Source organism: Ailuropoda melanoleuca, chromosome 8, assembly GCF_002007445.2.
Source record: "Ailuropoda melanoleuca isolate Jingjing chromosome 8, ASM200744v2, whole genome shotgun sequence".
Taxonomy (NCBI): domain Eukaryota; kingdom Metazoa; phylum Chordata; class Mammalia; order Carnivora; family Ursidae; genus Ailuropoda; species Ailuropoda melanoleuca.
In genome coordinates, this window is record NC_048225.1 from 115,386,933 (window position 1) to 115,412,214 (window position 25,282).

At 34.6% G+C, this 25,282-nt stretch overlaps 1 protein-coding gene across 6 annotated transcripts in view; it reads right to left on the bottom strand.

Annotated features, from left to right (window-relative positions):
- The window catches only part of GPATCH2 (G-patch domain containing 2), a 167,738-nt gene that overhangs the window by 132,364 nt on the left and 10,092 nt on the right, over positions 1-25,282 (bottom strand). For 5 of the 6 annotated variants that reach the window (XM_034667190.1, XM_034667192.1, XM_034667191.1 and 2 more), the window contains exons 2-5: positions 24,353-25,069; positions 19,040-19,101; positions 15,794-15,976; positions 15,248-15,327 (exon numbers count right to left, since the gene is read on the bottom strand). In XM_034667190.1, the coding sequence (XP_034523081.1) occupies positions 15,248-15,327; positions 15,794-15,976; positions 19,040-19,101; positions 24,353-25,069 (1,042 nt within the window). Of the gene's footprint in view, positions 1-11,474; positions 15,121-15,247; positions 15,328-15,793; positions 15,977-19,039; positions 19,102-24,352; positions 25,070-25,282 lie in introns of those variants that run through there. The other variant, XM_011234117.3, reaches the window with a different exon arrangement.

The window sequence follows — 25,282 nt, forward strand, 5'->3', positions numbered from 1 at the left end:
TGTACCGCTCTTCCTAAATCCAATTCCTGCTACAGTTGGCAGATTTCTCCCTTTTAATTTTATGAGGCTTAAAGTAGCATTTAACCACCCATGCGGTAAATAATGCGGGATTAGAAATATTTAGTGTTTTGTTTCCCTTTCAAGAGTGGTAATCCATCAAATCCAAAAATGTTCTCTAAAATTTTTCTATATTTTTGGCAATCTCTAATATATCATAAAAACTATAAAATTAAATAAAATGCATTACATAGCCAGAATAGATCTGCTTTTCTAAAGAACTGCCTTAACCTGAAAGAGCAGGTAGAAACCTCTTTGAACCAGAAACGTGGAATCCTTATTGAAACACAAAACATAATAAAATAAAAAATATGGATTAAAACATGATAACTAGGTTAGAATCTTTTAATTTTATTCCCTCAGGTAACAAATCTTAATGAGGGTGTGCAAATAACTTTGAAAGTGCTTAACCACTTAATATCTTTCTGAAACACGACTCCTGCAAGACAAGGTATTAGAGTTATATAGGAACATAATTACTGATCACGTAAGATGTACGAAGTATTTGGCTAAGTGCTCATAAAGGTAAAAATAAATTTTAAGTTAGTACATCTATTATGTAATGCACATTTACTCCCAATGAATACATTTAATAATTTTTTAAAAATAAGTGAAGGACAAGACAAAAATGAACTAATTAACCTATGGAATTTAATATTCTAATTATAATTTTGAATAGTTTCAGAACATTTTTATATTTAACATGTGAGCTTAAAAATAATTAAAAACTTCAATTAGAAAGTATACTGTTAAGTCAAAATAACCACCAGAAGTAAAACTGACTTTAAACAAAATCAAATTCCAATTTTTAAATTTTAATTCCTATAAAATGTTAATTTTGGTTATTAGTGAATCCAAATTATTACAATAATCACACTAAAACTGCATGCGGTACTTTGAGATCTATCAAAGTAATAAAGTAACCTGTCAAACGAGTAATTATCTATATTTAATCTATATATAAAACAAATGGCCCAGAAATGAGTAAAGTCTGTAATTCACTCAAGACACATTGATGCCATATATTCATGGTGAGAACATCTAATTTCTTCATACATATTCATATCTTAATTCACTTTTAACAAAGTTTATGATTATGACTGTTGTGAAAACAGTGTATGTTCTTCTAGTGTCTAAATGAAATCAAGGATTACTGACCAGCGATAAAATAATCTAAAAGAAAATATGTTTGTGTGTGTGTTTGTGGAAAAGCCCCTTCTCATATATAAAGTGTCTGCTTTGCCCTTCTTGCCCTTCACAGTGCTACACCGTGGAGCTGGGAGTTATATGTTGGGAAAAATAGGAGGAGGGAACTCATCCAGCCAGCTAGACAGCCAGCGCTTTAAGGAACATTCCAATGGAAATAAAGGCCATTTCAATTACAAACTTAAGATACGATATATACAACAATGTGTTAGGAATGTGTTAGTAATATATACAATACATGCAATAATTTGTTGAGGTAACAGGATGGCTCTAAGATTTTGTTTGATCAAGAAGAATTAGATTAATTGGTATTTCTCATAAACAGTCAATTCCAAAGGCTGGGCATGTATTTTACGAAGCTATCTGAGGAAGTAGGTTAGGGAAAAGTCATGATAGTAATAAATATGAAAAAGACTAATACCAAATTTGCAGCGTAAATCAAATTATTTATTTCAATACAATCAGCAACAATTTAAAAGGGTGAATTAAGAATTTGATGACAAAAATTCTTGACTCTTTCCTCGAAACGAGAACCCAATCAAATTTTGAAGAGGATTAACCTTCACAAGTTGACAAGGAATTTAAGTTTCAAGCCCCATGGTATGTTCAAAAGACATATCATTGTAGTTCCAGCTAAAAATACAGAAGAGACCAAAACTTCTTAAAATTTTCATTTGTAAAAGGGTTGGAATTCAACCCTAGCTCTGATCCTTTTTAATGAAGCTAATGCTTTGAAAATCTGTTAATCCTTAAAATGGGAATTACCATAATACTTATATTGCAGGATGGATGGAGACTGTAAAGATGCTCTTTACAAAACACCAAATCTATTTTAATATTTATTGCTGCACTAACCTTTTTGGAGAGGAAGAAAACCTAACTGATAGGTAACAGAAAATTTATTTTCTAATGGATAAGAGAAAGAAAAGTTTTAAATGTCAGCAAAGACCTAATAAGTGAAATCAACAGGTTAAATCAAAGGACAGGAGAGAAAGCACGTGAGTTAGAAGTGGAAGAGCTGACGGGAGGAACGGACAGAATATTTATGTGATGGAAACGATCACACTGAAAAATAAAACAGATATTCAATTCAACACATTCAAGTTAATCAACCAAACTCGGAATGACCTGCCCAATATATTCATTAAATTGACCAAATTACCTGACTGAAATGATTATTTCTAGGCCATTAGGCCCAGACATTTTTTGAGAAATTAAAAATTAAGTATAAATATATTTTTACGCTTAAGGAGAGGCTGTATAGCTTGATGGTTAAGTCCTTGGGGAGCTGGCCATGGGAGCCACATTTTACATCCTGACACTACCAATTATTAGCTGTGGCCTTAAGTCATTTAAGGCATTTGTCCCTGTTTCCTGGTTTATAAGATAGAGGGGAGAATAATATTGACCTCAGTAGGCTTTTTTTTGAACATTAAATGAATAAAGAGATCTGGGGCTCCTGGGTGCCTCAGTCATTAAGCATCTGCCTTTGGCTGGGGTCATGATCCCAGTGTTCTGGGATCAAACCCCTTATCAGGCTCCCTGCTCAGTGGGAAGCCTGCTTCTCCCTCTCCCATTCCCCCCACTTGTGTTCCCTCTCTTGCTGCCTCTCTGTCAAATAAATAAATAAAATCTTTAAAAACACACACACACACACACAAAAGCCCTTTATATAAAGAGATTAAAACACCACCTGGCAAATAATAAGAACTCAATAAATGTTAGGTAATATAATTCATTGTAATAAAATATTTCTGTCCTTTAATATTAGTTACATAAAAGCTGATATGAGAAATAAATTTAGTAATATGCTATAATGAAATATTATGCAGCCAAATGAATGAAAAGTAAGTATAATTTATAATCTCTGACATGTTTTTTTAAAGATTTATTTTATTTTAGAGAAAAAGAAAGGGAGAGAATGGGGTGGTGGGGAGAGGGAAAAAGAGGGAGAGAATTTCAAGCAGACTCCTCACTGAGTACGGAGCCCGATGTGCGGCTTGATCCCAGAACCCCAAAATCACGACTGGAACCAAAACCAAGAGTTGGAAGAGCTTAAATAACTGAGCCACCCAGGCATCCCTCTGACATGTTTTTAAAGTGTAATAACCAAGGTACATAGGAACAGATGCTATCTTTACACAGATGGGCATGGGAGGAAATATTCCACTGGATATTTTTTGTTCTGTTTGACTTTTAAAACCTTTGCATCTATTACTTTTGTTTATAAAAATGAAAATTACAAGAAAAGGACACTAGGTAAGACTTCCCACTACACATAACCCACTGATCATACATTTATTTCAGTTCCCTTCCAAAGCCCTACTGACATGAAAGAGTAAAAAGGTAAAATCCCACTAGGACAAAGAGAATAGGAAAGAAGATACCACCAAACAAGGTACCTCAACAAAATTATGTATGAAAATCAAATGGGTGTGTGGCTGGCCATTCAGCTTTCTCCAGTGCAAGGCGGGTGAGTAGAGGGTGGCAACAAAAAGCCAGCTGACTAAAGCAGCGGACTCCAGAAAGGTTCACAAATTGGAGCTGCCAGATAACCTCCGAAACAAGGAGTCTATTAAAAAAAAAATTGATCTCCTGATCCCAATCCTTAGCCACAGTCTTAATCATGTTACTACTGTTACCCTATAGCACAGCATTTATCATTTAAACATGTAAAACTATAATAAACAGTGGGTTTCATATACGCAACTGATGAGTCACTGAACTCTACCTCTGAAGCTAATAATATACTCTATGTTAATTAATTGAAATAAAATTAAAAAAAAGAAAACTAAAAAGATAAATAAAAATAAAAATGTTAAACTAGAAAGGGGGCATACCGATGGGTGACATGATATACCTTTACCAGGTCAGGGGGAATTCAGTGAAAGTCGGCACAGTGAATGCCCCCTGTCCTCTGCTTTGCAATTAGAATGTTGGCCAGTGGACTCAACACTGTCCTACTCACCACCCTTGTGGCAGGAGATTACTTATTAGGAGATTATTTCCAAGGGAAATCCCTACTGAATAGCAACATTTAAGGGTTCTCCAACAAAAGGTACACAAGCCCTGCGTCTGCACACTAGGCATCGAATCAGATTTTCTTTAGTGCTTTGTCAAATGAAATCCTATCTGCCATCACATCACGAAATACATACACAGAAGGACAAATAAAAACAATGAAGAATTTAGACACTACTATTGGTAGGAAAGGTTGTTACTTAGGGTTGAACTGGCTTCGTTAACTAGTGGTGGAAAACTCCCTAAAAAACAAAGGGTAATAACCAGTAATCTCCATCAACACTCTCAAAATTATTAAGCACATCCTATGTGCCTGAGCTGGATTCCCATCAAGGGGGTGCCATATGTACCTGTGGATATAATGCAAACATAAGCAGAAGAAAAAGAATACAATAGAGACAGGAGGGACAATGTCACTTCAAAGGATGGAATGATCTCTCAAATGTGAAGAGTTGGAGAAGGTTTTGAAGGAAAGGTAAAGAATTTGAACTGTTCCTTGAAGGGTATGACTCTAACAGTAAGGAGAGGGATGTACCATTGTAAGCAAAGGTGTAGTATGAATGAATGTGGCTGAACAGGAGAAAGCTGAAGGAGGCGTGGGCGTGTTGATAACCTAAGACCATCTGGAAAGGAGTGAAGTGTTACCCGTCCCAAGTGAGCAGTGAAGGTAGAAAGGAACAAATCTGTATTTTACGATTAAGGCAGTGAAAAATATTTTTTGGCTGGGGTATAACCATGTTTTAAAAATGTTTAATTGGAGTTACATGTGATACGGATCAGAGGGAGGAAAACTAGAAGACAGACTAGGGACAAGCCTAATGTGTTATCAAAATGTAAGGTTATGAGTAACTACCCTAAGGCACTGAAACGAAGGGGCTAACAGGACAGATAAAGAAATAAGATTCAGACAAGTCTAGATATGGAAAGAGTGAAGGATTTAAATTGAAGAATGAAAACCACTTGGGCTCAGTGCTTCTCTTAACAAATGTTAGGTCTCCCTCTCTGTCTCTTTCTTGGTTAATTTTTATTAACAAACTGTAAGGTACTACGGCTAAAGGCATATCTTACTCATTTTTGTATTCCTGGCCTCTCCCACAACAAAGATATCATGAACCTCCATGACATGTGCGTACAACAGAACCAAGAAATCTGTGGCTGAAAACACAGGCAAGACACTGATTTCTGTCAGATGTAACATACACTTATTCATCCAACAAATGATACAAAACACTCTTATAAAATGTTTCTTTGGATCAAAAAATTAGAAGACTCTATCAAAAACACATGTAAATGAAATGGAATGGGAGGAAGCCTAAGTAATAACTGTTTACTTTTTAAAGACCATAGATTCTAAAGAAGTACTTCCAGACTACATACTTCAAAATCTATACAAATCTGAAAGACCTCAAAAAGACCAAGTGCATGCTCTTAAATATTACTACAATTATATTGCAACCTAAAGACAAACACACCTGCAACGCTATAATGGTGAACTGTCTATACCCAATGATCGGATAGAAATACGAAGTTCTAAGAGGAAGATGCTATACTGAGAATGGCTCAAGTCATTGCTTCTTTTGTATCCAAAGAGATCATGACACTTTCACTTTATTCCCCCAGGAAGCACTGGTCAACGTCTTAGACAACTGACATTTAACAACAAAAATTTTACAGGTTTTACTGGCTTAAAATATTTACAAATACCTCTTGGTATGCATCTCTGGTTTGTCAGAATCCTGTTGCCTGGATGACAGGCAACAGATACCTGGTTGGCATTTTCCAACTACAGTACAGGGAACCCCTTTTTATTTCTATGACTTCTTTGTGAATTCTCAGTTGTTCAAATTGACCTTCAGTTGGAGGATTTGCAGGTGACTTCGATACAGAAAGCGCTTGTTAAATATTATTTGGAAGTGTTCTACCCATCATTGATTTTGAACTTTTCTGATATTAGATATCTGACATATCTGAAGGCAAATTAGAAAACTTGAGTTTTATAGACCATCAGAATAATTCTATCAGCAACATAAAAGGCAGAAAACCAAAGTTGAAGCTTTGAAGAAAGTGAAATGTTTGCAACATTTCTGTTTCTCCGATTTTGACTTAAAAAGAAAGAAAGAAAGAAGAAAGAAAGAAAGAAAGAAAGAAAGAAAGAAAGAAAGAAAGAAAGAAAACTAATGGGGACTCTAGCAATGTCACTGCCATTTTGAAGAGCAACGAGGAAGAAGGTATTGAGTCTCCATCTGTGGAATCAAACGGTTACCAATCAGCAATCTTAATTTCTAAAGAAAGAACATTTTAGAACACATTTCAAAGGTTTCTCAGGATACAAGAGAGAAATTTTATTTTATTTTATTTTTTTAAAGATTTTATTTATTCGACAGAGATAGAGACAGCCAGCAAGAGAGGGAACACAAGCAGGGGGAGTGGGAGAGAGAAGCAGGCTCATAGCAGAAGAGCCTGATGTGGGGCTTGATCCCATAACGCCAGGATCACGCCCTGAGCCGAAAGCAGACGCTTAACCGCTGTGCCACCCAGGCGCCCCAAGAGAGAAATTTTAAAATGATAAACATAATCCTGACATTTTCTAAAAACCTCCAAAGTTTGCTTTTAAGGAGATTAAAAAAAAAAAACAATCTTTAAACAAGCCATTTTTCTTTACTAACAAATGTGATAAACTAAGAACTTAGGCACAAATACCAAAATGAAAAAAGATTTTAAAAAAGAAAGCATGGCAGTTCAAGTATTTTTAACAATGTAATAGAAAGACTATTCACCCTGCACAGTTATTTAAGTGGCCGCGAAAGCAGAACTACTACATCACAGAATTAAATTTCAAAACAGACATCATGATTAAATCCAAAGAAAACCAAACACCATATAAATATTTGGCACCTGCAAACTTTCTTTTAATAAAAAAATTCAAAAGCATCAACAGTAATATTTTTCTTCGTAAACAAAAATGGCATTCTTTTGCCATGTACAGGCCTACCTACAGTGACATTTAAAAACTGTGAACAGTCTGGTCAAGAAAAGGAGAAATGTCTAGGACCTACCCCAACTTCTTGAACAAACAGGATTGAGTTATGCACACCCTTGTTTCTTTTCCCAGGTTGTTATAAGAGTGACAAGAAGAAAGCACTAGATTAGTCAAGGCTGAAAATTATTGCAGTCTGCAAATCATATACCTCCAATCATCTTCATGTTCTGTAACTGTGTCACATCACCCTGTTGAATCTTCTCCGTGGCCATTTCTTTACTTACTCACCCTTTTTCCCCAACCAAGTTTATTTTTCCTCATTAAAACATAAGCTCCTGGAACCTGTCTGCTTTGCTCACTACTTTAACCCCCAAGGCCTAGAACAGTATCTAGCACACAGCAGAGACTCAATAAGGATTTTTTGAATGAATGGCTACTACTCAAAAGCCAATCAGATTGAGTCCAATAAAATATAGGGGTTCAGTCTACTGTGGATCCCATCTACACGGGACAGGGACAGACCTTAGATCCCTAATCTTATAACCACCCAATGTACCCTCTCTAGTGTCCATGTGATCTCTCAAGACAAATCTGATTACCTTCACCATCCCCCTCCCTCCCAGAGATTACGTCAGTTCTCATGCACTCCCATGGACCACAGAGTCTGAAATGATCTAATCCCTGCCTACCTCACCAAACAAACCCTGCCTACCATATACTCCTCCACACAAGCATACCTTATATATACTCCAACAACACTGGATTCCTTTTCCTGAATATTCCACGCTGTTTTAAACTTAAGCCTTGACCATCCATGTCTGTCTGCCAATTCTTTTCCCAGTGAGTTGCTAAGCTAACTCACACCTGAAGTCCCAGCTAACAAACCTTCCTCCTGTATGAAGTCTAGCCAAGTTCCATTAAAAAGGAGTAGGAAAGGAGCAGAGCAAGAGAAATACAGAGGATATCATCATGGATGAAGCAGTCATGTGACAGCTCCTAGGTGCATTATAGGGGCTTGGAGACATAATGAGGGACCATGGAAGGTAGACAGAGAAAACAGAAGAAACAGAGTGAGAAAACAGACCAGAACTGAATGATGGTAAACATTAAGAACAAGGTACCATATACTACCTGAGGAAGAAAGGAAAGGATTGGAATGGAGGATCTGGTTGCAGTGATTAAACCGATGGAAGCAGTAAAACATTTTAATTATCATTTTTATTATGGCACACAACTTGACTGTGCTCATTCTTCAAGATAGCAAAGAATGCTGTAGACTTCTCAAAATAACTCACACTTCCAATAGCGTTTGGTAACCAGGAATGAAGGCTATTTTATGAAGAAAATTTATTTATATTTATTAACAACATGACAACAGAGTGAAGAAACTTTCAGATTTCATTAATTTTGGCATAGCAAAGGAAAAACAATTTGAAAATGTTTAAGTTGTAAATGTTAATAGGATTAAATGAGTTAAGATATATTAAGGTAACTTAGAAAAGTGTCTGGCACATAGTAAGCATCACTGTAAGTCATTACTAACATTCTCTTTGCTAGGTTCCAGATTTCAGAAGCATCACAAACCCAAATGACAATATATGAAACCAGGCCAATTCTAGTGGTAAGTAATCAGAAAGGCAAGGACAAATATTTTAAATAGGTACAAGTGGTCAAATTTGGCATTATTAAAATACCAAGATTGAACATGTTTACATATTCTTTCCTAAAGGATTTTAAAAGCTAAATACAGAGAACAGAATAAGCATTCAAATACTTGGTGAATGAATAAATTACAACATACCTGTACTATTAAATATGTATATATTCCACTTTTAATAAAGTATAATGCAATAAGACTAAATATCAATATTAATATTGATACTACTTTTAGTGGAACAGAAAGAAAAATCATTATGCAATTTTTCAAATATCAATTATAGGTATTAAATTTATATATAAAATTTAAAGTGAATAATGACATCAAAATAGAGAATTTTAAATCAAAAAAGAGACACTATTAAAATGTCTTTTGTAGAAGAAATATTTACTACAATTCTACTAAACAGTACTTCTGTATGATACAAAATTTACTTTATCTCAAAATAAGTTCTAAGAAAAAAGTATTAATTTCCAGAATGAAATCTGGATCTCAAGCTGACTTCCAGATAAGATAAAAACTAAATTATTAACATACATAGTAATAGATTAGAATATACAATATATATTCAGAATATAAGAAAATTCTAAATATATATTCTTCTTGGATTCTCCAAGTATCCAAAAATGTTTTAAGGATACAAACAAATATCAACTCACAGAGATTATAATTAAGCATTTAGTTACTAAATTCCCCTGAAAAATATTAGATAGTTAGCACATGGTCAGATTACAGCTGAAGACACACACTGTGTGTTATTTTAAATAAATCATTTTAGATTAGTTTTCTATTGTAAAATTTCTCAGACTAGTCTAAGAGAAAAGTTTATGTAGTTCCCTTATTTAAACCAAATCCATTTAAAATGATCCTTCTGTTATAAAAGGCTGTAAATCAGACTAAATATTCCCACTCTAGTAGCCTAAGAAACAATAAAACAAAGGTTGAGCAAGACATACAGAGTAAATCATTATAGTATCATTATCATTATCAATATGCCACTCATGAAATCTGGTCTGGTCTTCCATGATATACTTAATAGAAAGAAAATATATACAATATTCCCTTCTCTTACACACTGAAATGACTCAAGATGCTAAATAGACATAAATTATTTTGAGGGCTATTTCATTGTTGGATATTAACAGTATGCTTTCTTGTACAGCATGACAATTTAGATTAAGGATTGATGTTCACATTTTTTTCAGATTCTTAACTTGAGAAACACGTATAAATAAACAGTCCCTTAAATCAGATTCATTTTCTTTGACAGAATAACCACCACCATCACCACTATACTTGTTCTCATTTCATCTATACAAAAAAATCGTCACTGAATTTCATCATCACTGAAATGATAAAATTTTTAAACAGAACCTTACAACTTTGAGGTACAATTCCTTATCTAATATTAACGTTGAATTGTAGGTACTATATTTTATATGGAATCATTTCAACAGACCACTCAATTCGAATGCTAACTTAGAAAAATGTAACACCTGTTCTAAGCATCAGTTTAAAAGTTTTTCTGTTTTAGAAAAAAAAGAATAAAAACTTTTTTTCAAAAGTCTCTTGCCTATAGAAAACAATGATTAATTAGGATGCTTAGGGGTAGGATATCTTGGCTAACTGAAATGCTATGCTTAAGTCAGGTTAATTAGATTCACTTTATAAGTGCTACATCCCAAAACGGATCCTCTGATGGATCATTATTCTGAGGATTATTCACTCTGAACTGTACTTGATGCAAAAATTCTGGAAATACAGGAGATTCACCCTGCATCTCCTGGATAATGGTCCCAGAATATTCCTGAGAATTAATTACCATTTGCTTAATTCTCCTAAGAGAGGTAAATACTAGAGGCAATAGTTAATTCCTTTCAACATTAAATTCTCAGAACTGTGACTGCATTCACCTCTCACATATACGGGCAAAATTATTTTTAAAAATCAGTGGTGCCTGGGTGGCACAGTCGTTAAGCGTCTGCCTTCGGCTCAGGGCGTGATCCCAGCGTTCTGGGATCGAGCCCCATCAGGCTCCTCTGCTAGGAGCCTGCTTCTTCCTCTCCCATTCTCCCTGTTTGTGTTCTCTCTCTCACTGGCTGTCTCTGTCAAATAAATAAATAAAATCTTTAAAAAAATTATTTTTAAAAATCAGATAACTCTGGACCAAAAAAGCCTCCTAAACGGTATAAGTCTTTCTGTGAATGAATGAATGACCTAATGATTGAAGGTTAGTTACGGAGAGGTAGATAGAACAGTTTTCTACTCTGCAATTAGGGTTTGAGATTTAATGCAGTGGCTATCAATGTAAAATTCATTCAAAATTACTCTTCACAGAGTTAAAAACAATGGCTGGCTCAAATATAAACGAAATATAAAAGAAACATAAAAGGTTGCAACATTGGGGTGCCTGGGTGGCACAGCGGTTGGGCACCTGCCTTCAGCTCAGGGCGTGATCCCGGCGTTATGGGATTCGAGCCCCACATTGGGCTCCTCTGCTGTGAGCCTGCTTCTTCCTCTCCCACTCCCCCTGCTTGTGTTCCCTCTCTCACTGGCTGTCCCTGTCTCTGTCGAATAAATAAATAAAATCTTTAAAAAAAAAAAAAAAGGTTGCAACATAAAGTATTTTAAATATTAAATATAAAGGCATATCATATATGAAAAGGTTGAAAGATTCTGCATTTTGCCCAGAATACAAATGTTCTCTAAATCATGAGATTCTGTATTTAGTATATCTAATAATAGCAGTAAGTATCATTTATTTAATATATACTATGTGACAAAATGTTTCTGGACCTATGATGTACAAATAATCTCATTTAATCCTGATAATACTTTTGCAAATTAAATATTGTCTCTATTTACAGAAACAGAAGATGAAGCTCAATTTGTAATTAAAAGTAAAAAGGACCAGAGTGGGGATTCACCAAGTTCAGAGTTCAAAGCTTCTATCTTTTCTATAATACCACTTTGCCCTTGACAAAACTAAACAAGAGTCGATCCTCATTACTATTTGAGCGTTCCACATGTGCAAATTTGCCTACTCACTAACATTTATTTGTAACCCCCAAATCATTCTTTTTTAAAACAATTTTAAGTCATCTCTCTACCCAATGTGGGGCTCGAACTTATACCCCCGAGATTAAGAGTCGCATGCTCCACTGACTGAGCCAGCCGGATGCCCCGCTCTCCAGTCAGTTCTTGTAGCACTTCTAGGGTCATTCAGGAGCAGTGAAAAATTTGTCCCCTGGTGCATGTGTGCATTCCCCACTAAGGTCAAAGACAACAGTACGCATTCCTGTTTCAGCTCTAATACTGTACACAAGTGTCCTTTTTGGGGTTTATTCGGTACCACATTTTTCACAGTTTTGTGTTTTTGGCTGGCAATTCATTGTTTTAAATGAACCCCAAGCACAGTGCTGAAGTGCTGACACGGGTTCCTAAGTATAAAAAGGCCATGATGTGCCTTGAGGAGAAATGTATGTGTTAGATCAGGTTTGTTCAGGCATGGGTCATGAGTTCATGGTCATGATCATGAGTTCAACATTAATGAATCAACAATATATATTAAGTATGGCGTTTTTAGACACAAAGATATGCAAAAAAAAGTTATGTATTGATTGACTGATAAAAATGTCGTGACCAGAGGCTCACAGGAACCGAACCTGGTATTTCCCTTAGGAGCAATTGTTCAGTATTTGCCAATTAGTGTTCAGGGCGACTTTAGAGAAAATAACTATGGTGAAAAATGAAAAATTCAATTGAAAACTTTTCCCTCAAGAATGTATCCATTAATATTTCAGTGAAAGATTCTTCTGTCATTTTCTTCAAAGGTCATCACTATATCTGTGCAGTCATTACTCATCTGCATAAGAGAAAGGAAACTTTTGTTGCCATTCTGTTTCATGGGTTGTAGCTACATGTGTTTGACTTTGCTCAGAAAATTAATCTCTCTTCAAAGAGATCTGGCTTTCCGGTGTGAAAGTCTAAGGAATTAAATTTCATTCTTATTCCTTGATGTCATGGGTACTGTTTAAATATGACTGTTTTGTGAGATTATGATTTTTAAGACTAGACTGTTACATACAGTATGGATGAACAAGCAACAACAACAAAACTTAGCAGAGGAATTTAAAAATATCAGCACAAATTGGAACTCTTACCTTTCTTGTCCAAGTCAGATATTTTATTGAAAAAAAAAAATTACAGTACTTAAAAATCCAAACAAGGACAATTCAGGATTGAAAGAAAGAAAACCTGAAGGAGCCCACTGTCTTCAGTAAAATTTGAATACAAAAAAATGTAGACCAGGAAAACAGTTTATGGCCTAATGCACTAGTTCCATAATAAACACACATATATAGTATATCTCCATCAAGTGAAACTTAATCACCTTTTTACAATTTAGAGAGGGAAGGCAGCTTTTACTATGGTTAAGCCATGTATCATCAATACCATGAAGCTAGCCTATCAGATGTAATAGCTTCTATAAAATACCACAGTGAGATTGCAATAAGCCTAGAAAATGGGCTACAAATCCCAGCTATGCTCAAGCAAGCAGTGAACCAAAAATAAGAATAGGTAAAACTGAACCAAGAACTAGATAGCATTCATCTAGATTCATGATTGGTAAGGCAAAGTTCATAGGCCAAGGTTTTAAAGTGACTTATTCAGATCTAAAAGACAGTCATTATACAAAATAAAATAAAAGCATTTATGTAATTTAGAAAAAAAATCACAAATTTTTACTCCAAATGACATAGCACAAAAAAGCTTACTTACAATGACCAACACCACATTATTGTACCTCTAAAATATCACTTTAAATATGCAAAGGTAAAGATACTCAAAGTTGCACTTTATCATATTTAATCTCTCCAGTTTAGACAAGCAATCTAAAAGATGTCACACACACACTTTCCGCTTAATGCATTTTCTGAAATCTTTCAGATTGTAATACCTTTACTTTAGGTAAAAGAAACGTCAACTTTAAGTTTCTTTCCCAATCATCATATTTAAGTTAGCCATTAAATGCTGAATTAACAATTAATCCAAACAACAATATAAAAATACAGGTGTTAAATCACAGTTTTCATCAATTATTGGAAGTTAATAAAAAATATTCATCATTTTAATATACCATTTTGAAGAATTCAAATGGCCTGAACGTTGTAGAGTGTTTAAATTATACCATCAATAGAAATGTTACATTTCCCCCTCTGCTTGTGAAAATGAGCTCATGCAAGTATTTCTGACACTCACGGTGACACATATGGTCTGCCAAGGATGTGCAAGCAGATCTCACTTTTAAACATGACAATATGATTCAGAGGCATACAGTATTAGTTGAAATACCAGCTTTCACATGATTTCCATAAGCTCTAAGCCAAAATAATTTTGAGTGGTTTCAGGTATCAGACAAAGCAGATAATTTAAAAAGTAATAGTAAATGATTCTACTAGCACAGACTAGTTATCACTGTAGTTAGCTTAAAAAACTAGGATGATTTTTTGTAGTACAATGAACGCTATACTATAAAATACAATAGGTTTGCAATACAGAGCAGATTTTCCAAGAAAGCAAAGTGAACAAAACAAATTCTAGTAAAGATTATCAACCTTACCTACTACTCATCTTAGCCCTTGTTAAAATACCCTGAGTAAAATGCAAATATTTTAAATAATGCTGGTTATATAAGACTTCTCTAAAAACGAGCCATAAATGTCAATGCATCATGTTTATTTACAACAGTCAGATATGTAAAAATTAGTTCTTAACCAGTCACAATATAAACATTAAGGAATACTTATGTGAGATCTGGAAGTTTTTCATTTCCTAGCTTTTGTTAGCATTTTGGCAAAGCAAGTAATACACAAATGGATTCAATGCAAAAAAAAATCATAAAAAGAGAAAAATATATAAAATTTACAGTAGTTCTACCCACCCTGGGCCAACCTAGATCCCTAGAAAGCCTCCCCAACCAGGTTCACTTCTGACTAAAGGAAGAATACCAGTCCTCCAGTAAAAACAGCCCCATCTTTTCATCAAAGAGGCTCTCACTTCAATGATATTTCTCCAGGGGAAGAGGACAGGAGCCAGGTTCCCTCGAATGTCATTCCCCAGATGTTCAAAACGTAACTAATTTATTAGCATTAGAAGATTTGGTTTATAGGGGAATCTCACTGGTCCAGTTTGTAGCCTACAAAAAAATGGATTATTTTTAAGTATAACATTAGAATATGAATAAAGGATGAGGATGTGGCTTTTTATTCCATAGAAATGGATACATTTCCAAACATGACAATTAAACAAAAAAGCATGCCTACCATTGAAGTTGTGGTCCCTCCTGATTTTTTAATGTTCTTGGAAGGTATTCCATGAAGGCGACTGAGTCTAGCTTGGAAACCTGGAAAATCAAAGTCCTCGGTTTAGGAGATTCTATGATCATTGTTCCTATCAATACAGAATTCAAAATAAGTCGGAGGTAGGAAACATCTTGAATAGTCGTGGGGAAAATGCAAAACACCCTTAAAAGATCTGAAGCGATGCCTAGTAAGGTTCTAATGACCTTAGCACACAACCACTGATTATTTAAGAATTAGAGTATTATTCAGGGCTTTTGTTTCCTCCTAATTGACCTTTCTAACATTTCAATATTTTCACAATGGTCCTAGCAAAGACTGAGGCAAGTCAACCTTTCTAATAATTAGAATGTGTGCATAATGTAGTAACTGAATTACTGTTGGACATGTGTCTTTACAGCATCTTGTGTTTAGATGCTTTCGTTACCATTTTAGCCTATCCTCTTTCAGTGGCTATTCCTAGATTCACTACATGCCCACCATATTCAACAGTCAGCAAGTGCTACTGACCTCTTCTTCCCGGATGCGACATAAGAGGGAAAGAACCAGTTAAGATACTTTCAAAGACAGGATCTGGCAAATTTTTGTCTAGCTCGGTAGGATCTTCCTTTTCCCACCAGGGCACAACTCCAGTGATGCCACAGGCTCCACCTGATTCCTTCTCATAAAACCAGTCACTCTGCTCATCATCACCTGTGCAAATACAAGAAATCCCCCAAAGATTCAGTTTTATTATCCTTAATACACAGGGTTATCAGATTTAGATTTAAAAAATGCAAGACAGCAATTAAATCTGAATTTTAGAGAAAGGATCTTTAATGTAAATACATGTACCTGCACAAAATTTTTAGTATGTCTAAATACTGCACATGGGACATACTTATACTAAAAAATTATTAGTCACGTATCTAAAAATCAAATTTAACTGGGGATCCTGTATTTTATCTGGTAATCATTTACATACTGTATAGAGAAAACTTCTTATTCTAGACCATGGCTTCACTAAAATGTTTTTAACACTACAACAAGAACTGCCATCACCAAAAAATAAGCTGTTATGTTATGTTATGTGTGTTTTAGAACCAATTAAAAAATGTGAAAAACAATAATACTGGTTAATTCTAGGGCAAAAACTGTACAGAAATCCATTTAAGTTACTACCCTTTCCAAATTAAAGAGAAGCAAGCCTTAATCTCCTACAGTGAATTAAAAGTATAAAACTGTAGAATCCGTTCTCTGCAGCTGATAATGGTATATAATTAGCTTAATTTCATGATTTGTATGGAGTGTAAAAGGGGAAACGATCATGAACAGATGTGACTAAATGAAATTAATCTGATTAAGTTCATTAAGAAATAGTTGTGAAAAAGTTGATTTTAAATGAAAAGTGACAATACCATGGAGTTTACAAAGAAACTATGCTGGACTACAACAAGCAAGGTATTTCTAAAACAGAACATTATCCATAGTAAGTTGGACTTTTGGGAACATCCAAAGTGTAACCATGGAGAAACGATCCATTTAAAAATCAGTACTGGTGAATAGACAGTATTTTGTTTTTAAAACAAAATGTGAATCAACAGTATTTTGTTTTTAAGACAGGAATAAGGGGGGAAAAATACAGAAGAAGGCAGATGGCTTTTTAAAAATAAGTGACTGGGGCGCCTGGGTGGCTCAGTTGTTAAGCATCTGCCTTCGGCTCAGGCGGTGATCCTGGGGTCCTAGAATCGAGCCCCGCATTGGGCTCCTTGCTCCCCTGGGAGCCTGCTTCTTCCTCTCCCACTCCCCCTGTTTGTGTTCCCTCTCTCGCTGGCTGTCTCTCTCTCTGTCAAATAAATAAATAAAATCTTTTAAAAATAAAAATAAGTGACAAATAGCTTTTTGAATATGATCCTAGACTCACTAAAGTCTTCATGATTCTCAGAAAAACTACTAATTCTGGTTAAGAGGGTGATCACAACTGTCATAAAGTTGTTCCTTTTACAGAAAGAGATTTCTGATTTCTAAAACTCTTACTACAAATATTTTTAAGAGCAAACTAGAAAAAAACCAAGGCTTCAACTGAGCAAACTAGAAAAAAACCAAGGCTTCAACTGAAAATGACTTTATGGGAAACAGCCATACTTCAAATTATGAGGGAGTGAAAAGTTTAAAGCATTTGGAAAACCAAAGCCACCAGTTTATTGCAACTGAGGATTTAATAAAAATTAATTTAAAACAACAGGCACATTTCAAAGCACAAAAATATTAAGTACTTTTACTGAAAATTACTGAAAATTACATTAAAATTTCCTAGAACAGGTATAGGTACAAGAAAAGAAAGGGAGTCACTTGAAACTAATTACCCTAGATCTTAATTTCAATTGAGACAACATTATAGAACATTATTTAATTTTTGATGTGATACACAACTTTGTTCTTAATAGGGAAATCAAATAGCTAAAGATTAAGAACTTGGGCTCTGAAGTTAGTCAGACCAATTAGAATTGCAGTGTTTTGTGACTGAGGAAGGTATCTCTTGACTCTATGAGCCTAGGTTTCATCATACTTCCCAAAAATGAATCTCCCAGGGTTTTCTTAAGAATAATATGAAATAAAAGAGCCCAAAGTAAATTGAACCAAAAAAAGCACTTAGAAATGTAAAATATAATAAGCTCATAAAAAATGCTAGCATATTATTCTAAACCATTCAAAGCTTTTCAAAGATGGACTTGTCCAAAAGTTATTTTTTAAAGATTTTTCATTCCCTTTCATTACCTAATGCAAAATTTCTAATAACTTTGAGTAGACACATGTGTTTCAACAAGAATTTAGGTGTATTATCAAGGTAGTCAAACTCACCCTGAGCCCCGAGGTTCTAACATATTTCAGCAAAGTAAATGGTCTTTAAAACAGTATGCACCTATTTATCTGCAATATACATGGGTTTGTAAGTAAGCCAAAACGAATGATCATTTATTTTACTCTACCGCCAAGAGGATGAACAGACTAAGAAAAAAATAGCATAGGTAGTTATTATTTCCTTCTTTTTTCCTATCATTAGACTATTTATAATTTAAAACAGTACATTTTGGGGATTTTCCCCCCTTAGAACTTACTGATTTCCTCTAAAGATTGTCAAGAAAGGCAGATAACATTTGTAGGTATGCCTCCTGCCCCCTTATTAAGGTTTTTCCTATTTTCTTCCCAAATAGCGTGTTTCAAAATAATGCCACGTGGAAGTGTGAAAAGCTTCAGGGAACTAGAAAGATGTAAAAGATCTAAGTTGTAAGACATGACTGTTTAACAGTTTACAATATTGAATTCATGGAAACTGCCTAATTACTTACAAACTAGGGAGGATGAATAAATGTCACGGCTGAATAAAAATGACAAATGACTTGCAAATCCACCTTTCTCAATGCTTACACAGTATTAAATACATTTGGAATCAGGTGGAGAATGAGAACCAGTGTCTTGTGAACTTGCTAAGGAACAAAATTGAAAAGACTGAGGTATGTAAAGCTTTCTTAAGGAAGATAATCCTCCCTTAATATTATTAGCTCCACATACCAGCTTTCAGAGATAATCAATTACTTTAGGTCATGAAGACAGGATACCCTTCGTAGTATAAAAAAGAACTAAAGCCCCGTCCACTACATGAGTGTGTGTAAGGTAAACGGACTGCCGTCATCAACTTAGGAAATAACTAGTCATGAGCACAATTTTAAAATGAAGACGTTTTCCCAAAGGAATAAGAAAACAGCATTTCAGTACCTTGTCTTCCCTCATCATTGGTAAATAAACCAGCATCAGTGCTGCTGAGACTGCTGGAATCACTGTAATAAGGGAAAAGGAAAAAAAAAAAAACAGATCAAAAGAACAATTGATCTCTCAGTCGTAAAATTTTAGAGAGACATGGCAGCTCAGAGATGAAACTTAAGCCTGACAAAGATCTGAAAGAAAATAAGATGATTTTTTTTTAATCAAACTGCAAATATTCTGGTTCCATTAACTACAGAGCATATTATTTTTGGCACATAAAACCCCAGGAATCTAATGGGACCCTGACAGTAAGCCAGATGTGACTGCAACGAGGTGCTGACACAATTGATGCATTTTATTATCTGCTTTCATCAAATGCTCACTGCTCCTTTCTTATGCTGTGCAATTCAGCCTGAGCCCCGAACACCACTGCTCAATAAAATGGGGAAAGTCTCAATCAAAAGCAGGCTAAGCCTTTCTTCAGCACATAAAATACAAGGGCCCGGAATGAAATTAGTTTTCACGACCACATTTGCAAATATTCCGGAAAAGACATTACTTAGGAATTCACAACAATTCTATCACTTAGCAAGGAAGAAAAAAGTTTACAATGGTAACAATCCATTAAATCAAAGTTAAAATCTCTCTAAGCAAAAACTGAGCAAAATACAGAATATTGCCTATATTAAGGTGGGGTATGTAAAAATGTTACTCCAATCTTCCACAGAAGTTTGAAAATGATACAAAGTCATATTTCACATACAAATGAAAACAAATAGTAGATATTCGACTGACATGAATTGTCACTATTATTTCTATTAGAAGCCATGCTTCTATGGAAACCTAGTTAGTTAAAAAAACCCACAAAAACCAGATTATGTAATAAGAGGCTAGGCCTCTAAAGAAAATTGATAATGTTCTTTAAAAATTCTCATATACTCTCTTCTTCCTGTAATTCTTAATTTTAACCAATCATGAAGTTGCCCCAGGTGAATTTTATAATACTTTTCTCGTTAATATGTACAACCCTGTAACCTGACTTACTAAACAAAACTAATCTGTTTTAAAAAAGTAATCCGTTTTTAAAATATTTAAATTGAGAGTTTAGGATTAAAAGTATAGATGAGATCTAAATCCCTATGTTTTCTGAATATAGAATATCATTTCAATTATTTGATTTTTAAAAAATAAAAAAGCATAAGGATTTCTTAAATGGTACATTTTCCCAAGGAACTCTTAGTACCTTTTTCTTTAATTTTCTTCATGTTAGGAGAATGTATAAAAGCTCCCTATACTGCACAAATGTTAATGAAAGAATACTTTCCTAGACAATCACATCCATAATTTCTTATTTATAAACATGCAGGCTCTCCTACACACAGTGATGTCTGAGTATTAAAAACACTCTGGAAACTTCATCTTTTTGCTATTTAGCTGTCCAAACTACTGTTGACTTTTTTCCCTCTCTTCTGTGATGGCGTAGTGCTTTCTTGTCTGCCTGTATTGACACAACCCTAATACAGGACCTTATCCTACATACCTTGAGTCACAATTCTTTTTCTGAAATCCTTGAGGCAACATGTATGTAAAATTCACAGTTTTTCAAATTTTGGAAAGATATGTTCTAAAATGCCTAAGAGGTGTCTGGGGTAGCACTCCCTAATCAAACCTATTAATGTATTTTTTCAAATAAATGAAGGAATATCCACATTAAATCCAGGTCAAGCTAGGTCTGGCCACAAATGAGTTAGTTTTTCACAGTTTTCAGACTTCAGATTTACAGATAAAGGGCTGTGAAATGTGAAACTGTGCTCTTTTGGGGGGGGGTGTACAATGGTTTTCTAATTTCTGAGTTCAGCTTTACCTCTTTTAGAATTCTACAACCAGGCTCACTGCTTACAAATATAACTTGCTGATTAAAAATATGACAAACTGGATGGGACCCTGGAACAGAAAAAGGATATTAAAGAAAAACAGGGAAATTCTAATGAAGTACTGACTTTTGTTAATAATGCATCAACACTGGCTTATTAATTCTGACAAATGTATCAGAGTTAACAGCAGGGGAAACTGGGTACAGGATATACGGGAATAGGATATACAGAAAATCCTCTGTACTATCTTTTCAACTTTTCTATAAATCCAAAAGTATTCTAAAAGTTTATAAAACATGCATGTATCTATGTATATATATATAAACTAAATAAATTTTTCTATTAAAAATCTAAAATTACTTCCCCATACTTGCTGGATTAAATACGGACTTCAAGGCTCTGTATGGATGAGCCCTACCTAAATTCTTCCCATCCCAATCTCTAGTCCTTTTATTTATGCTTTTTCTCTGACTCATCACAATCTTCTCTGTCTTCCCTCTGCCTGCCTACTCTTTTTTTTTCCTTAAGATTTTATTTAAATTCAAGTTAGTTAACATATAGTGTATTTTTAGTTTTAGGGTTAAAATTTAGCGATTCATCAGTTGCATATAACACCCAGTGCTCATTATACTTAGTGCCTCCTTAATGCCCATCACCCAATTATCCACCACCCACCTCCCTTCCAGCAATCCTCAGTTTGTTCCCTATATTTAAGAGCCTCTTATGGTTTGCCTCCCTCTCTGTCTTTATCTTATTTACTCTTCTCAAAGGCAGAAGGAAATCAGACCTCCCCCTCTAAGAGCAGCTTAGCCCCTAATGATCCTTGTCTTCATTTGGAATCTTTTTACATGGGTTTTAAACAATATGTTTCCTTATTTATATTTCACCTTATTGACATCTAGCTAGTCGCTCCAAGTAAATCATGTAGTTGTTAGTATGTTCAATAAATCAGAACAAGAACTTCTATGGAAGCAAGGCTTTTCATTTTCAGCATCTGACAGCCATTATGGCTTATCTCCAAGGACACCGCTTCCCACTTTTTTTTTTTAGCATGATATATTCCACAAATGGTTGTCAAATTAATGTTTGTACACTAATCCGAATCCACTGCCCCAACCTGTTCATTTCCTGTATTTTTTATTCTTGAAACCAACATATCATCTGAGAATCTTCTTTCTCATTCATCCTCCCAAATACAGTCAACCTTCCACTGATTCCAAATCTTAAAATTGCTCTCCTATTTCTTTTCCCTCTAGTAACACTGCCATAATTTACCCCTCACCTAAGGATGGATTCGAAGTCAGTCAAAGCTAAATAAAACATTGCTACTGAGATCATGTGCCTTGACAAAATGTGAATCTAATTGAGTTTCTTCATTATTAAAAATTCTTCACTGGCTTCCCATTACTTACACAAGGCCTTCAAGACATGCTTACTGCTGTAGCCTCAACCACCACTTTGTTCTAGTAGTAATCAATTACATGTACTTTCCCAGATACGCCACTTTGCTTCACAATCCATGCCTTTGCACAGCTGTTCCCTCTACCCAGAAATGCCATATCTGTACAACACTCAATGCTTGATTAAACTGCAGCTCCTTCAGGAAGTCCTCCTTCACCAGTACTTCCTGCTCAGCACACTTCATTTTCATCATTTGCTTATCTCCTAATCCAAATTTTGGGTCTGCAGGCAACAGGGTCTGTCTTACTTAGTAATCTTCCCACAGAAGGAATATGCATTTAACTCTTAGGTGACAATAAAAATAGTTACATAGCTAAATTTAAAATAAAAGAAGGGGCACCTGGGTGGTGCAGCTGGCTAAGTGTCCAACTCTTGGTTTTGGTGCGGGTCATGACCTTGGGGTTGTGAGATGGGGCCCCAAGTCAGCCTCCACGCTCAGCTGAGTTAGCTTGGGATTCTCTCTAAAATAAATAAATAAACCTTAAAAAAAAAAAAGACTAATAAAATAAAAAATATTTTTAAAAATTATTCTGGAGTGAAAACATCCTCTTTGTACCTGGGCTGTTGACTGCTGGGTAGTCTGATCATACTTAATAGATATTCAAATATTTTTTACAATGAAGAAAAATGAAGAGAGTTTCATCTCACTTTTCTTCTAGGGTAGGTGTCTGTCAATAAAAGGCAGACCTCAATAAAAGAAGGGCTTGGAGGATCAATCCAAAAAGCAAGTAATCTGTAAATAATCCAGAAATGGACACTTATCTCCACGGCCACACACCCTTCCTCCGAGCAACTGAGCAAAATAATAACTTTCAAGTCAAGCTAAGTGGTCCTCAGTCACAAGGGCCCAACACTACCATACAAATAATTTTCATCCTGGTATAAAAATGCCAACTTTTTTTGAAGAAAAGCAGATACCCTAAACTTTTCAAAGCCTTCTGAAACTTTTTTTTAATTTTGAGCAATTTTTACTTCTTCAGAAAAATTACACAAATAGCAAACCATCTCTAATAAAGGGCCCATCCTATAAACTTTTACCAGGTCTCATTCATGTTTGTAATCATATTTATAAGCATATAAATATGCATATATATATAATTATATATTGCTAAATAAATATATGTATATTAAATCCATAGTTCACAATCTACACGATAAAAATGATGCCAATCTTACAAATTAAAATCAAATATTCTTTCCCAGTAAGTAAATTTTTTTTCTGGATCATAGTTGTGTTTGGTTTTAAGAACATGCCTGAAAGGATAACCAGTATCAATACTTTCTCATTTCCTGCAGTAGCATTAGTGCTGTGTAAAAGAAAAATGATCACCTACCTTTTGACGCTGTCAAAAAAGTACTCAACAATTATCATTGTGGTACACCTGCTGTCTAGAATAAATAGATTAGACTAGCTGCCAAAGGATCATTGTTTTTCTCATTTGTCTAATGACAAGATCAAGTGTTTTTAGACTACAAATTAGGTTTTACAATTCATAAATGATCAGAATTCCCAGCAATCTACAGACTTATTAAAATATCAAGCCATACACAATGAAGTGGTATCAACGTTTGATTCTTAAGAACCAAAATAAACTGATGAATTGTGACACTAAAAAGCACCAAAGGCTAAGGCTCTATAATTAAACAAATAAATAATTATAAATCCAATTCTAAGAGTTACAAATGTGCTGTTATTCAAAAGCACATTCCTTCCTACTGAAAAGCCATTTCCTTTTCTCTTTTTAGCTGAAAATTAAGTCTTTATAACACAATCAAAAGACTTAGTGTAAATCAAATAAGCAATTTTGTTTTGTGCTAAACAACATAAATTATAAGGAAATATAACCACGGTTAAACAGTAATATAACTATTATTGTATTTTATATTATTATAATTTATAATTATTTTTAAATAGAATTAAAATACAAAACACATTTAAGCACAAACAATGGAGACACATATTTTTATACTTAGAGAATATAGAAGTCACCTTTCACTCATGAGTTCATCTGAGACTTTTTGCTCTTCATAGTCCATTTTGTCCTTACTGGTCTGGCTTATTTCCTCACTTTCTAAAACTACTCCTTCATCTTGGATTTTTGGCCCTTGTCTAATTATTTTCAATTTCCTTTTTTTGACTTTGTTCTTGGTAAACTCTTGATATTGATAAGCTCTATCATTGTCCATGTCCTGATCTCTACAGCCTTCAAGGGGCTGGGTCATTGTCCGTTTGTTAGAGATGTCCTGTGGGAGGTCCACTGCCATGCGTTTTACCTTTCTCCTTCTGCGCAGAGTTCTGTTCCCAAGGTTGTCCATGGCAAAATCCGATTCGTGCCATAGAGGTCTTTTTCCTCGTACATTATTGTTTAAGTTTGATGATGGCCTGCGCTTAGCCACTAACATTTGGTCATCAGAGTCACTATGGTCTTTTTTATTATTATTGTGATTCTCTCTGTAGTCTTTGCTTGGTTCTTCTAAACTAGAATCAGTGCCTTCACTTAAGCAGTGGCCAGGCTCCCATGGGTGATGAACATTATATGACCTTCGTTTTCTCCCTCTCCTTTTCCTGGCCTGGCGCTTCAGAGGACAAGACATACTTCGAGAATGATCGCCCATTTCAGCAAATCCACCTCGAGCTTGCTCTGAGCTCTCCTCCAATGCAGAGACAAGATCATGAACCAGTTCTTCCATGGTTCGACTGAAATGCCTACATTTTTAAAGAAAGAAAAAAATTAAAGAAAATACTATTAACTGTATTAACCTAGTTTATTACAGCAGACAATTCACTCTAAGTCAAAAGTTATTATAAAGAAATGTTTAAAAGTGATTTAATTTTTCTATCCAAGATATATAAGTTTTAAATATTCTGACTCATTTTTAATTTCCTTTTTCTTGTGTAAATTCATTTATTAAACATAGG